This window comes from Pseudophryne corroboree, chromosome 8, assembly GCF_028390025.1.
Source record: "Pseudophryne corroboree isolate aPseCor3 chromosome 8, aPseCor3.hap2, whole genome shotgun sequence".
Lineage (NCBI taxonomy): Eukaryota > Metazoa > Chordata > Amphibia > Anura > Myobatrachidae > Pseudophryne > Pseudophryne corroboree.
This window is the reverse complement of record NC_086451.1, coordinates 70,746,915-70,763,309: the sequence shown is the minus strand read 5'-3', so window position 1 is coordinate 70,763,309 and position 16,395 is coordinate 70,746,915. Positions and strand designations below refer to the sequence as shown.

The 16,395-nt window shown below is 45.1% G+C and overlaps 1 protein-coding gene across 9 annotated transcripts in view; it reads left to right on the top strand.

Moving 5' to 3' along the window:
• The window catches only part of GOLGA2 (golgin A2), a 135,737-nt gene that overhangs the window by 43,634 nt on the left and 75,708 nt on the right, over window positions 1-16,395 (top strand). For 8 of the 9 annotated variants that reach the window (XM_063936617.1, XM_063936616.1, XM_063936615.1 and 5 more), the window contains 3 exons: window positions 1,125-1,205; window positions 15,183-15,221; window positions 15,317-15,379. In XM_063936617.1, the coding sequence (XP_063792687.1) occupies window positions 1,125-1,205; window positions 15,183-15,221; window positions 15,317-15,379 (183 nt within the window). The remainder of the gene's footprint in view (window positions 1-1,124; window positions 1,206-15,182; window positions 15,222-15,316; window positions 15,380-16,395) is intronic. The other variant, XM_063936619.1, reaches the window with a different exon arrangement.

Below are 16,395 nucleotides of genomic sequence, written 5' to 3'. Positions count from 1 at the left end.
ATAGAAGCCTTTATTTCTTTCGCCCAGTTCTATACACTGCGGGTCTCTGAGCTGGATGACATTTGTGACTAAAAGCATAATTTGTTCAGAAAAAATGGTGCATTTTGCTTAGCTTGTACAGGTGGCTGTATGGCAAGCTCAGCAAGGGTAGCATATGGGCCTGCATTACTCCAGAATGAGCACCTGGATTACGCCAGGAGGTGTGGCTTGACAGTGTCGGCAGTACATGTTCTAGTTACACTACACAACTCTTACACCCTGTTGTACATGACTGGGCAGTGTCTGCAATACATGTATTAGTTACAGTACGAAACTTACACCCTGTTGTATATGACTGGGCAGTGTCTGCAATACATGTTCTAGTTATAGTATGCAACTCTTACACCCTATTGTATATGACTGGGCAGTGTCGGCAGTACATGTTCTAGTTCCACTACACAACTCTTACGCCCTATTGAACAGGACAGTGTTATTAATAATGAATTGTCCCATTTACCATATAAAAGAAATTAGGAAAATGGAAGTGTTGTGGAGTGTGTGCAGCTGAAACAGATGCAATTTGTGGGATGAAAGAAGCACAAATTGTGTTTGTTACTGAACTTGACCAAATGTGGTCCTCAGATCAGGTTTTAAGAATATCCATACCTGAACACAAATGGTTAAATCAAGCTGGCTGAGGGCCTGTCACCTGTGCTTAAGCATGGATATCCTTAAAACCTGGACTGTTAGGGTACAATGGAAGCGCTGACTAATAAGCTGTTATTGCGCACAGGTGTGCAATGAATCAGTATGTGATGTCCAGGGGGTATAGCCAAAGCAGGTGTAGAACCTATGTTATCAGAGTAATGCTGTATAGCCAAATCATTCATGGCAGTGACCGTTCGGTACTCTGTATCGTGATACACATTGGTATTGTACATAGAACCGGATAGCCACAGGTTGGGAATCTGAACTTCCTGTGACCTTTTGTGGCGTCCAGTTGGGACGGCACCAATAAGTCATTATGGATGTATATGTAGGCAGTGTTTTCTCTAATGTCTGTGTCTTTCCTTGTCCTCCTTCTTCTCCCTTCCTGTGCTGGCCTGTTCTCTATTCTGAATATATACTGAATGCATGCACCACAGTCTCGTTTCCAGGATTTAGCTGCTGCCCTGGACTCAAGTAATTTAACAAACAAACAACTCGGTACAAAGATAGAGGAACTGGTAAGAGAATGCTGTGATACAGAATAGCATGTTACGTAACATGCATGGCTCGCTGTATTATGTGTACGGTACATCTCCTCCTGTGTGCCCAGCCTGTGTTGCCTTCTCCCCCGCTCGTGTTCCTTGTCTGACCTCTCCATTCCTTGGAAGTGCATGCCCCCTAACATCTCTAACATGTTTTAGCAGTTACGTCATATTCTGAAGTTTCACATTAAAATCTTCCTAATGTCTGTCTGTAGAGAAGGATCAATAATGACTGGGAGAGGTAGTCAGAGACCCCTTCTTGCCCCCACCCAACACACACACACACACACACACACACACACACACACACACACACACACACACACACACACACACACACACACACACACACACTTTTGCCCATCTTGTCCCTTTGTACATATCATGCACATTGTGTAGAACTGATAAAAATGGTCACAGCAATGTGGGAGTCCCTTGTCTTAACAGCAGATCTTTGTGTGTGTGTATGTACACACACACTGCTCAAAATTAAAGGGTACACTTAAACAACACAATGTAACTCCAAGTCAATCACACTTCTGTGAAATCAAACTGTCCACTTAGGAAGCAACACTGATTGACAATCAATTTCACATGATGTTGTGCAAATGGAATAGACAGGTGGAAATTATAGGCAATTAGCAAGACACCCCCAATAAAGGAGTTGTTCTGCAGGTGGTGACCACAGACCACTTCTCAGCTCCTAAGCTTTCTGGCTGATGTTTTGGTCACTTTTGAAAGCTGACGGTGCTTTGACTCTAGTGGTAGCATGAGACAGAGTCAACAACCCACACAAGTGGCTCAGGTAGTGCAGCTCATCCAGGATGGCACATCAATGCGAGCTGTGGCAAGAAGGTTTGCTGTGTCTGTCAGGGTAGTGTCCATAGCATGGCGGCGCTACCAGGAGACAGGCCAGTACATCAGGAGACGTGGAGGAGGCCATAGGAGGGCAACAACCCAGCAGCAGGACCGCTACCTCCACCTTTGTGCAAGGAGGAACAGGAGGAGCACTGCCAGAGCCCTGCAAAATGACCTCCAGCAAGCCACAAATGTGCATGTGTCTACTCAAACGATCAGAAACAGACTCCATGAGGGTGGTATGAGGGCCCGTCGTCCACAGGTGGGGGTTGTGCTTACAGCCCAACACTGTGCAAGACGTTTGGCATTTGCCAGAGAACACCAAGATTGGCAAATTCGCCACTGGCGCCCTGTGCTCTTCACAGATGAAAGCAGGTTCTCACTGAGCACATGTGACAGACGTGACAGAGTCTGGAGACGCCAAGGAGAACGTTCTGCTGCCTGCAACATCCTCCAGCATGACCGGTTTGGCAATGGGTCAGTAATGGTGTGCAGTGGCATTTCTTTGGGGGGCCGCACAGCCCTCCATGTGCTCGCCAGAGGTAGCCTAACTGCCATTAGGTACCGAGATGAGATCCTCAGACCCCTTGTGAGACCATATGCTGGTGCGGTTGGCCCTGGGTTCCTCCTAATGCAAGACAATGCTAGACCTCATGTGGCTGGAGTGTGTTAGCAGTTCCTGCAAGACGAAGGCATTGATGCTATGGACTGGCCCGCCTGTTCCCCAGACCTGAATCCAATTGAGCACATCTGGGACATCATGTCTCGCTCCATCCACCAACGCCACGTTGCACCACAGACTGTCCAGGAGTTGATGGATGCTTTAGTCCAGGTCTGGGAGGAGATCCCTCAGGAGACCATCCGCCACCTCATCAGGAGCATGCCCAGGCGTTGTAGGGAGGTCATACAGGCACGTGGAGGCCACACACACACTACTGAGCCTCATTTTGAATTGTTTTAAGGACATTACATCGAAGTTGGATCAGCCTGTAGTGTGTTTTTCCACTTTAATTTTGAGTGTGACTCCAAATCCAGACCTCCATGGGTTAATAAATTTGATTTCCATTGATAATTTTTGTGTGATTTTGTTGTCGGCACATTCAACTATGTAAAGAGCAAAGTATTTCATAAGAATATTTCATTCATTCAGATCTAGGATGTGTTATTTTAGTGTTCCCTTTATTTTTTTTGAGCAGTGTATATTCAACAGTTTCTTATCTAGCGTAGCAAATTCCGTTGCACTTTACAATTGGACACAATGATACAACAAAACTGGGTAATAAACAGTCAGAGGTAGGGAGGCCCTGCTCACAAGCTTACAATCTATAGGGAAATAGGTATTGATACACAGGGAAAGGAGATATATATATATATATATATATATATATATATATATATATATATATTATTAGAGATATATATATATATATATATATATATATATATTATTAGAGATATATATATATATATATATATATATATATATATATATATATATATATATATTATTAGAGATATATATATATATATATATATTTATTTATTTCATCTCACAGCGGCGGCACTCAACGGGACTTATTCAGCATAAGAAGAAAGGAAGAGCCTGGACTCAAATCCTAATGTTAACGTTTCAGTTTATAACTTTCGTCAGAACATCAAAAACATTAAAAATGACATACCTTTATACCCTCACCATTCTTGTGAACACTGCCCGTGGCTCGGTCACGCCGGCGGGGGACGGATGACGTCATCAAACTGCACCTCATGCAGCACGCTCCTCCCCGTCGTCGCTCCGGTAACCATGGGGACTGTAATAAACAAACACACCCACTATTTTACAATTGTATTTACAATATCCAGGAAAACTAGGAGGACAGACACCTCTAAATCCATGTAAAACTCTAATGCATGCCTATTTGTCAGTACGTAAGATTTTCAACACTGCATACATTTAGCTGTAGAGCAAGAACATTGGATTAATAAACGACCATAGTTACTCAATGAAGCAATTTAAACTGAAATGCTCATTAAGGCCACCCGGTGTCATCGTATTGAGGCGGTGTATCCACCTAGCCTCTCTCTGAAGTAAGAGTTGGTTTCTATTGCCCCCTCTAATTTTTTGGGGTTCTTGGTCTATGATCTTATACTTTAATGTCGCCAGACCATGTCTCTGTTGTGCAAAATGGCGTGCCACTGGTTGTGCCTGACTGTCACCTTCCAGTGCAGCACGTATGGCTAACCTATGCATCGCCATTCTCTCTTTAAATTGACGTGTGGTTTTACCCACATAAAAGAGCCCACAAGGGCATCTAATAAAGTATACTACATGGGTGCTGGTACATGTCAGGATCTTATTTATCTTGACATATTTACCAGTGTGTGGGTGTGAAAACCCTGCTCCTGTCTCCATATAACTGCAGGTGGTACAGCCCACACACCTATAGCACCCCGGTTTTTTACTGAGAAATGTCTGCTTACTGCTTGACTTGAACGATGATATGTCATTGTGCACAAGAAGGTCTTTTAGATTCTTGTTCCTGGTGTAGCTGGGTAAGAGAGTTACTCCTTTAAACATCCCCAAATCCTTATCTGAAGTTATAATGGACCAATTATCCCTAGCCTGTTTGGATATCTCCTTGCTGACGGGAAATTTTTGGACAAAGGGGATTTTGGACTGTAGGGTCTCAGTTTTTAACCTTGAATTAACCAGGAGTGTCGCCGATCCAGACTCAGGACTTTATCCTTCGTCTTCATCAGCTCCCCCCAATCATACCCTCTGGCATTAAAATTACGGGCCATTTAATTGATATTCATATTCTGTGTGCCCTCAAGAATTGTGAATAGGGTACACTATATAGTGTACCCTATTCAAATTCTTGAGGACACACAGAATATCGATGATCTGGTCAATACAGAGATTGAAATCAATAAAATGGCCCGTAATTTTAAGCCAGAGGGTATGATTGGGGGGGAGCTGATGAAGACGAAGGATAAAAGTCCTGAGTCTGGATCGGGCGACACTCCTGGTTAATTCAAGGTTAAAACTGAGACCCTACAGTCCAAAATCCCTTTGTCCCAAAATGTTCCCTGTCAGCAAGGAGATATCCAAACAGGCTAGGGATAATTGGTCCATTATAACTTCAGATAAGGATTTGGGGATGTTAAAGGAGTAACTCTCTTACCCAGCTACACCAGGAACAAGAATCTAAAAGACCTTCTTGTGCACAATGGACATATCGTTCAAGTCAAGCAGTAAGCAGACATTTCTCAGTAAAAAACCGGGGTGCTATAGGTGTGTGGGCTGTACCACCTGCAGTTATATGGAGACAGGAGCAGGGTTTTCACACCCACACAATGGTAAATATGTCAAGATAAATAAGATCCTGACATGTACCAGCACCCATGTAGTATACTTTATTAGATGCCCTTGTGGGCTCTTTTTTATGTGGGTAAAACCACACGTCAATTTAAAGAGAGAATGGCGATGCATAGGTCAGCCATACGTGCTGCACTGGAAGGTGACAGTCAGGCACAACCAGTGGCACGCCATTTTGCACAACAGAGACATGGTCTGGCGACATTAAAGTATAAGATCATAGACCAAGAACCCCAAAAAATTAGAGGGGGCAATAGAAACCAACTCTTACTTCAGAGAGAGGCTAGGTGGATACACCGCCTCAATACGATAACACCGGGTGGCCTTAATGAGCATTTCAGTTTAAATTGCTTCATTGAGTAACTATGGTCGTTTATTAATCCAATGTTCTTACTCTTCAGCTAAATTGTGTGCAGTGTTGAAATTCTTAGGTACTGACAAATAGGCATGCATTAGAGTTTACATGGATTTAGATGTGTCTGTCCTCCTAGTTTTCCTGGATATTGTAATACAATTGTAAAATAGTGGGTGTGTTTGTTTATTACAGTCCCCATGGTTACCGGAGCGACGACGGGGAGGAGCGCGCTGCATGAGGTGCAGTTTGATGACGTCATCCGTCCCCCGCCGAGCGTGACCGAGCCAACGGGCAGTGTTCACAAGAATGGTGAGGGTATGAAGGTATGTCATGTTAATGTTTTTGATGTTCCGACGAAAGTTATAAACTGAAACGTTTAACATTAGGATTTGAGTCCAGGCTCTTCCTTTCTTCTTATGCTGAATAAGTCCCGTTGAGTGCCGCAGCTGTGAGATGAACTGTGTATACCTTTGGGGACAGGAAGGCACCGGGGCAATAGAAGGTATGAGGTATTGAGTGCCGGTCAGTACGCTTATATAATATATATAATATATATATATATATATATATATATATAGATAGATAGATAGATAGATTGATAGATAGATAGATAGATAGATAGATAGATATAGATATATAGATATAGATATAGATAATAGATATATAGATATAGATATATAGATATAGATATATAGATATAGATATATAGATATAGATATATAGATATAGATATATTAGATATATAGATATATATATATATAGATATATATTATATATAGATATAGATAGATATATATCTATAGATATATAGATAGATATAAGATATATAGATAGATAGATATATATATAGATATATATAGATATATATATTTCTCTAACGTCATAGTGGATGCTGGGAACTCCGTAAGGACCATGGGGAATAGCGGCTCCGCAGGAGACTGGGCACAAAAGTAAAAGCTTTAGGACTACCTGGTGTGCACTGGCTCCTCCCCCTATGACCCTCCTCCAAGCCTCAGTTAGATTTTTGTGCCCGGCCGAGAAGGGTGCACACTAGGGGCTCTCCTGAGCTTCTTAGTGAAAGTTTTAGTGTTAGGTTTTTTATTTTCAGTGAGACCTGCTGGCAACAGGCTCACTGCATCGAGGGACTAAGGGGAGAAGAAGCGAACTCACCTGCGTGCAGAGTGGATTGGGCTTCTTAGGCTACTGGACACCATTAGCTCCAGAGGGACCGAACACAGGCCCAGCCTCGGAGCTCGGTCCCAGAGCCGCGCCGCCGCCCCCCTTACAGAGCCAGAAGCAAGAAGAGGTCCGGAAAAATCGGTGGCAGAAGACATCAGTCTTCAACAAGGTAGCGCACAGCACTGCAGCTGTGCGCCATTGTTACTCAGGCACACTTCACACTTCGGTCACTGAGGGTGCAGGGCGCTAGGGGGGGGCGCCCTGAGCAGCAATGTAAAACACCTTGGCTGGCATAAATACACCACATATAACCCCCAGGGCTATATGGATGTATTTTAACCCCTGCCAGAACTCACAAAAAAGCGGGAGAAAAGGCCGCCGAGAAGGGGGCGGAGCCTATCTCCTCAGCACACGGGCGCCATTTTCCATCACAGCTCCGCTGGAAGGACGTCTCCCTGACTCTCCCCTGCAGTCCTGCACTACAGAAAAGGGTAAAAAAGAGAGGGGGGGGGGGGGGGGGCACTAATTTGGCGCAGTTTTGATACTAACAGCAGCTATAAAGGGAAAAGCACATTTTATAGTGGTATTCCTGTCTATATATAGCGCTCTGGTGTGTGCTGGCATACTCTCCCTCTGTCTCCCCAAAGGGCTAGTGGGGTCCTGTCCTCTATCAGAGCATTCCCTGTGTGTGTGCGGTGTGTCGGTACGATTGTGTCGACATGTTTGAGGAGGAAAATGAGATGGAGGCGGAGCAATTGCCTATTATACAGTTGTCACCCCCTAGGGAGTCGACACCTGAGTGGATGAGCTTATGGAAGGAATTGCGTGACAGTGTCAGCTCTTTACGACAGACAGTTGACGACCTGAGACAGCCGGCTACTCAGCTTGTGCCTGTCCAGGGGTCTCAAACGCCATCAGGGGCTTTAAAACGCCCGTTACCTCAAATGGCAGACACAGACACGGATACTGACTCCAGTGTCGATGATGAGGAGACAAACGTGACTTCCACTAGGGCCACACGTTACATGATTGAAGCAATGAAAAATGTATTGCATATCTCTGATAATACAAGTACCACTAAAAAGGGTATTATGTTTGGTGAGAAAAAACTGCCTGTAGTTTTTCCTGTATCCGAGGAATTAAATGAAGTGTGTGATGAGGCGTGGGTTTCCCCCGATAAAAAACTGATAATTCCTAAAAGGTTATTGGCATCGTACCCTTTCCCGCCAGAGGATAGGGCACGTTGGGAAACACCCCCTAGGGTGGATAAAGCGCTCACACGTTTGTCAAAACAGGTAGCACTACCCTCTCCTGATACGGCCGCCCTAAAGGAACCTGCCGATAGAAAGCTGGAGAATATCCTAAAATGTATATACTCTCACACGGGTGTTATACTGCGACCAGCAATCGCCTCAGCCTGGATGTGCAGTGCGGGCCTGGCGTGGTCGGATTCCCTGACTGAAAATATTGATACCCTAGATAGGGACAGTATATTACTGACTATAGAGCATTTGAAGGATGCATTTCTATATATGCGTGATGCACAGAGGGATATTTGCCGACTGGCATCAAGAGTTAGCGCGCTGTCCATTTCTGCAAGAAGAGGTTTATGGACGCGGCAGTGGTCAGGTGATGCGGAATCTAAAAGGCACATGGAAGTATTGCCTTATAAGGGGGAGGAGTTATTTGGGGTAGGTCTATCAGACCTGGTAGCCACGGCAACTGCTGGAAAATCCACATTTTTACCCCAGGTAGCTTCTCAACCTAAGAAGACGCCGTATTATCAGGCGCAGTCCTTTCGGCCCCATAAGGGCAAGCGGGCAAAAGGCGCCTCATTTCTGCCCCGTGGCAGAGGGAGAGGAAAAAGGCTGCAGCAAACAGCCAGTTCCCAGGAACAAAAGCCCTCTCCCGCCTCCGCAAAGTCCTCAGCATGACGCTGGGGCTTTACAAGCAGACTCAGACACGGTGGGGGCCCGTCTCAAGAAGTTTAGTGGGCAGTGGGCCCACTCGCAAGTGGACCCCTGGATCCTTCAAGTGGTTTCTCAGGGGTACATATTGGAATTCGAGACGTCTCCCCCTCGCCGTTTTCTAAAGTCTGCTTTACCGACGTCTCCCTCAGACAGGGAGGCAGTATTGGAAGCCATTCACAAGTTGTATTCCCAGCAGGTGATAATCAAGGTACCCCTCCTAAAACAGGGAAAGGGGTACTATTCCACACTATTTGTGGTACCGAAGCCGGACGGCTCGGTGAGACCAATTTTAAACCTAAAATCCTTGAACACTTACATACAAAGGTTCAAATTCAAGATGGAGTCACTCAGAGCAGTGATTGCAAACCTGGAAGACGGGGACTATATGGTGTCTCTGGACATCAAAGATGCTTACCTACATGTCCCAATTTACCCTTCTCACCAAGGGTACCTCAGGTTTGTGGTACAGAACTGTCACTATCGGTTTCAGACGCTGCCGTTTGGATTGTCCACGGCACCCCGGGTCTTTACCAAGGTAATGGCCGAAATGATGATACTACTTCGAAGGAAGGGAGTTTTAGTTATCCCTTACTTGGACGATCTCCTGATAAGGGCAAGATCCAGGGAACAGTTGGAAGTCGGGGTAGCACTATCTCAGATAGTGCTGCGCCAGCACGGTTGGATTCTCAATATTCCAAAATCACAGCTGATCCCGACGACACGACTTCTATTCCTAGGGATGATCCTGGACACAGTCCAGAAAAAGGTGTTTCTCCAGGAGGAGAAAGCCAGGGAGTTATCCGAACTAGTCAGAAATCTCCTAAAACCAGGCCAAGTCTCAGTGCATCAATGCACAAGGGACCTGGGAAAGATGGTGGCTTCTTACGAAGCAATCCCATTTGGCAGATTCCACGCAAGAACCTTCCAGTGGGATCTGCTAGACAAATGGTCCGGGTCGCATCTTCAGATGCATCAGCGGATAATCTTGTCACCAAGGACAAGGGTGTCTCTCCTGTGGTGGTTGCAGAGTGCTCATCTTCTAGAGGGCCGCAGATTCGGCATTCAGGACTGGGTCCTGGTGACCACGGATGCCAGCCTGAGAGGCTGGGGAGCAGTCACACAGGGAAGAAATTTCCAGGGCTTGTGGTCAAGCCTGGAGACATTACTTCACATAAATATCCTGGAGCTAAGGGCCATCTACAATGCTCTAAGCCTAGCAAGACCTCTGCTTCAAGGTCAGCCGGTGCTGATCCAGTCAGACAACATCACGGCAGTCGCCCACGTAAACAGACAGGGCGGCACAAGAAGCAGGAGGGCAATGACAGAAGTTGCAAGGATTCTTCGCTGGGCGGAAAATCATGTGATGGCACTGTCAGCAGTGTTCATTCCTGGAGTGGACAACTGGGAAGCAGACTTCCTCAGCAGACACGACCTCCACCCGGGGGAGTGGGGACTTCACCCAGAAGTCTTCCACATGATTGTGAACCGTTGGGAAAAACCAAAGGTGGACATGATGGCGTCCCGCCTCAACAAAAAACTGGACAGGTATTGCGCCAGGTCAAGGGACCCTCAGGCAATAGCTGTGGACGCTCTGGTAACACTGTGGGTGTACCAGTCAGTGTATGTGTTCCCTCCTCTGCCTCTCATACCCAAGGTACTGAGAATCATAAGAAGGAGAGGAGTAAGGACTATACTCGTGGCTCCGGATTGGCCAAGAAGGACTTGGTACCCGGAACTTCAAGAGATGCTCACAGAGGACCCGTGGCCTCTACCTCTAAGAAAGGACCTGCTCCAGCAGGGACCCTGTCTGTTCCAAGACTTACCGCGGCTGCGTTTGACGGCATGGCGGTTGAACGCCGGATCCTGAAGGAAAAAGGCATTCCAGATGAAGTCATCCCTACCCTGATCAAAGCCAGGAAGGATGTAACCGTACAGCATTATCACCGTATTTGGCGTAAATATGTTGCGTGGTGCGAGGCCAGGAAGGCCCCTACAGAGGAATTTCAACTGGGTCGTTTCCTGCATTTCCTGCAAACAGGACTGTCTATGGGCCTAAAATTAGGGTCCATTAAGGTTCAAATTTCGGCCCTGTCGATTTTCTTCCAGAAAGAACTGGCTACAGTTCCTGAAGTTCAGACGTTTGTCAAGGGGGTACTGCATATACAGCCTCCTTTTGTGCCTCCAGTGGCACCTTGGGATCTCAATGTAGTTTTGGGGTTCCTAAAATCACATTGGTTTGAACCACTCTCCACTGTGGACTTAAAATATCTCACTTGGAAAGTGGTCATGCTGTTAGCCCTGGCTTCAGCCAGGCGTGTCTCAGAATTGGCGGCTTTATCCTATAAAAGCCCTTACCTAATTTTTCATACGGACAGGGCAGAATTGAGGACTCGTCCTCAATTTCTCCCTAAGGTGGTTTCAGCATTTCACTTGAACCAGCCTATTGTGGTACCTGCGGCTACTAGGGACTTGGAGGACTCCAAGTTGCTGGACGTAGTCAGGGCCCTGAAAATATATGTTTCCAGGACGGCTGGAGTCAGGAAATCTGACTCGCTGTTTATCCTGTATGCACCCAACAAGCTGGGTGCTCCTGCTTCTAAGCAGACTATTGCTCGTTGGATTTGTAGTACAATTCAGCTTGCACATTTTGTGGCAGGCCTGCCAAAGCCAAAATCTGTAAAAGCCCATTCCACAAGGAAGGTGGGCTCATCTTGGGCGGCTGCCCGAGGGGTCTCGGCTTTACAACTTTGCCGAGCAGCTACTTGGTCAGGGGCAAACACGTTTGCTAAATTCTACAAATTTGATACCCTGGCTGAGGAGGACCTTGAGTTCTCTCATTCGGTGCTGCAGAGTCATCCGCACTCTCCCGCCCGTTTGGGAGCTTTGGTATAATCCCCATGGTCCTTACGGAGTCCCCAGCATCCACTAGGACGTTAGAGAAAATAAGATTTTACTCACCGGTAAATCTATTTCTCGTAGTCCGTAGTGGATGCTGGGCGCCCGTCCCAAGTGCGGACTTTCTGCAATACGTGTATATAGTTATTGCTTAATAAAGGGTTATGTTATGTTGGCATCCATTGTTTGATGCTCTGTTGTTGTTCATACTGTTGACTGGGTAAGTTTATCACAAGTTATACGGTGTGATTGGTGTGGCTGGTATGAGTCTTACCCTGGATTCCAAAATCCTTTCCTTGTATTGTCAGCTCTTCCGGGCACAGTTTCCTTAACTGAGGTCTGGAGGAGGGGCATAGAGGGAGGAGCCAGTGCACACCAGTAGTACTAAATCTTTCTAAAAGTGCCCAGTCTCCTGCGGAGCCCGTCTATTCCCCATGGTCCTTACGGAGTCCCCAGCATCCACTACGGACTACGAGAAATAGATTTACCGGTGAGTAAAATCTTATTTTATCCTTTAAGTAGAAATGTAGTGGGGCTTTTTAGATTTTTAACAATTACAAATATTCCATTATTTGCTGGGGGTTCAAAATAGCAATATTATTATTAATGATGATTATCTGATGCATTTCTAATGAAATATCACTATTTGATCAATCCCGTAGTGGGCCCAATATGCTATTAGTGACCCAGGCTCCACACTGACTGCTTCACATACGCCCTAGTTGTTGCTATTGTTGCAAGTTACCTGAACGGGCTGTGCTCCGTGGATCTAATTCAGATGTAGATGGAGCTGCAGCTTATGCCACAAAGTACCGATGCGCCGGACCTGTACTTTGCATGTGCAGTATGGGTCTGTGAAGTCAGTAGCAGATTGGCTGCAGACTGTCATGGATTGACTGCTGCCTTTTGGGGGCAGGGAGGGTGATGAGGCCAGGATCTCTGCCAGAACACTGAATTTTCCTGGCCTATTTGTTAGATCTGCGGCAGTCTGCTTGTGCAGCCTCACGGGTCATGCAGCTCGGCCACTGGTGTCGCAGGTGATCCAATGCTGCATTCTACGATAAAGCTCTAATCAGTAATGCATGCAGGAGGTGTGACGCTTCCTGCTGCATTTACATATTAGTGCATCACTGCTGCTTCCACATATGCAGCAGCATCTGAATCAGGCCCTCTGTCAATAGTGCTGGGAACAATGTATGAAAAGGGGAGAGGGGACTGGATATTAGGAGAGTACAGCCCAGTGCAGCTTGTTTAGAAAACCACTATTAGCATATTGGTCACGGAGGAATACATGTCCTATGCACACCAGACGTTCTGTGTTTCAGTGCTGAAGGATACTGCAGGCACAGTTTAGCACTATATAAATGTCATCGCAGGCTACGTGGCCTAGTGGTAAAGTTCCCTACACACTGACATGTTAGGGTCGCTGGTTCGAATCGCTGTTTCGACCTATGTTTATAGTACTATATAAATGTCATGGCTCACAAATATGTTATGAAACACCTTACAATAGTGCCAATGTAGATTTAAAAATTGCTAAAACTAAAATACATGTAAGATATTTAAGTGTTATCTCCACCCTGTCATTTGCACACAATCCCTGCCATTAACGTGGAGCTGCTAGCAAAAAGAGGAAAGAGACTGGTTCTAAAAAAAAAAAACCTTCGTGAATATACTGATGTTTAGCAAGCCATAACATTGCTTATTTAAGAAAATAATATATTTAAGCAATGAAATACACGCTTCTAAGTACTCACTAGTCCACCTTGCTACTTGGGCTCTAGATTGTGAGGTAAAGTTCAAGAGGTGAATACAATTCTTGGTGTTCGTCTTGGTACATGTTGCCTGCGTCTGTCCAGTCCACTAGCTCAGGGGTTGGCAACCTGTGGCCCATTAGCTGCTGTGAAACTACACAAGCCAGCATGTCCTGGTACAGCAGTAGCATTCCCTAACAAGAAAAGTGGGGCAAAGCATGCTGGGATGTGCAAGAAGGAACTGGTCTGCACTAGGACCACAACAACTTCCGGTCTTCTATTTGGAACAGATGCATACTTTTATATTTTTGTTTTGTTCCCCTTGGGTTAATAACCCTTTAAGTGCACCTGCAAAAAGACTGATGCAGTATTTACTATCTGGGGGGGGGGGGGGTGTTTGTAATAGGTTGCACATTTTTGACAACTCTGAAGACGTTGGAAATTGCGGTGAGATTCTGGCGATTTTCCCGCAAAGTCATCGGCTGTAGTAATGAGGTTTAGGGCAAGATTTACTAAAGCTTCTTTGAACGAAAAGTGGAGATTTTGTCCATAGCAACCAACCAGATTCTAACTAGAAATTCGCTGTTGCATTCTAGAGAATAATAAGCACTAATTAATACACAATTAGGGGCCACCTGAAATAATATTAATAAATATTGATTATTTAAACATTTTTATTTTGCGAGAATTTTTAAAAAGAACAAAATTATTCGGCAATAATATTTTTGTCAATTGAGTCCATATTAATTAATCATAAAAGCACCAAATCTATAAAAATATATATTTTAACATGATCGCCCTAATAATAAAATACATAATTATGGCCCATCAGGGTTTTTATTATAATAAGTAGTGGCAAGTAATACATATGTTTAATGTGGCTCTTTATTACCTTCTGCCTTTTTGGGGGTGATCCAGTTTTTTTGGCTCACCCGATCGCCCGTCACTTTAGACGGGACAATATTAAACTGCTGTTCCGATGCTGGCACCCATTCCTTTTTCATGCTGATCGCACTCAAATATGACAATGTTCAGCCACGTAAAGCGGCTAAACCCATCTAAAGTATTGGGAGAAACAGGGAACATATGGGAAAAAAAACTGACATTTCTACATTCTACTTGCGACCTCCTTAGGTGCACACGGTATTTGCGTCCAAATTGAGCAACTATTGAATTGCTCAGTTGGCCGCAGGGCGTCCAAACAAATAAATAAATGAATTCCCCAGTTTGAGTAATCTTACTGGCCAGATAGAGCTCTCTTGTGCTGTCAGTTTTTCTGGCGCATTTACTGTGAGTTTACAAGCCACAGGATGTGACCTCTGACAACTTGTATGTTTGACACTATCGGGACGACAGCTTGCATCCAGTCCAGATTGACTCTAGAAGGTTTTGTTGGTCTTGCCGCTAGTCACTCCGTTTTATATAGTGGTGACATGAAATGGGCCAGAAACTCACCAATTTTTTTAGAATTGAAGGTTGTTAACCACCTCCTCCTCCTTATCTCTTACTTGTCTGCTTTTACTGTTCTGTACAGTGAATGTTTGTTTCATCTCTTTCATCCTATAGAAACAGCAGAACCAAGATGTTATGGGTAAGCTGGACAAGGTAAAGCCCTTTAAGATATGACCATCTTTAAATTGATCATCGTTAATGTTATTTAAAGATTCCTTATTGGTGTCTCCTGATCTGATTTTCTCTAGGAAAGAAAAGAGTTTGAACAGAAGTTTTCCAAGGAACAAGGCTCTCTTAGGGAACAGCTGCAGGTGAGTGGTTCAGACCTGGGTGTACATTGTACTAAAGTGTGAGCAGTGTGAAAAATACACACGGTGGGGCAGATTGACACTGGAAGGTGGGGGCAGGCTCGCCCAGTGTTTTTCCATCCCATTATTATTGGCACCAATGTCATGCTAGGTGCAGGAGATCCGTCTGAAACCGGCCTCCCCTCTCCATACACACTACTCAGAATTGCACAGAACTCTAGTATGACACCCCCGACGCTCTTGGGGCATTCCCACAAGACACTATGGGCCCCATGTGATCACATGGTTGCCGCCCATTTTTTCCCTGGAACCCCTATTTCACGGAAAGACAGATCCGGCAACTACCTGGCTCACTCAGAATAGGAAGGTCCTACACTAAAATGTATAAATTTACATCTATGCATGCACCAGGTGCTAAAACTCTCCATTCGCGACTGTGCTCAGAGATCCTTTCCGTCTCAGAATTAGCTAGAGGGGTAGTTGCGCTGAGCCTTGGAGAGTGATAAAGTGAATTGAGATAAATTACCAACCAATCCGCTCCTGTTATTTTTCAAATACAGCCTGTATCATGACAGGTAGGAACTGATTGGCTGGTACTTTATATCTCTACTTGATCACTCTCCAAGGCTTAGTAAATCTAGATTCCCTCCCCCCCTCCGCTTCCCCTCATGTCCACTTTCCTGGTCCAGCCATAGCTCCATCTAAGCCTATTGATTTTGGTATGGTGCACTAGATTACATAGGGTCAGGCCTCTTCTCATTATGTTACTCTTCTCGGTACCTTGTCCCTTTCCTTGGGGCTGTGAACAGCAGATGGCTGGATTGCTATTTAGCGGAAGGTGTTGTTCCGTGGCCTTAGCTAGGGAATATAATCAAGTTGGCTGCAAATATTATAATCTGATCTGTGAGTCAGTTTGGTCATATGCAGAGCTAAAAATTGAAAAATTCACTCTGCGCTATTTAAATAATTTTCTCTGACGTCCTAGTGGATGCTGGGAACTCCGTAAGGACCATGGGGAA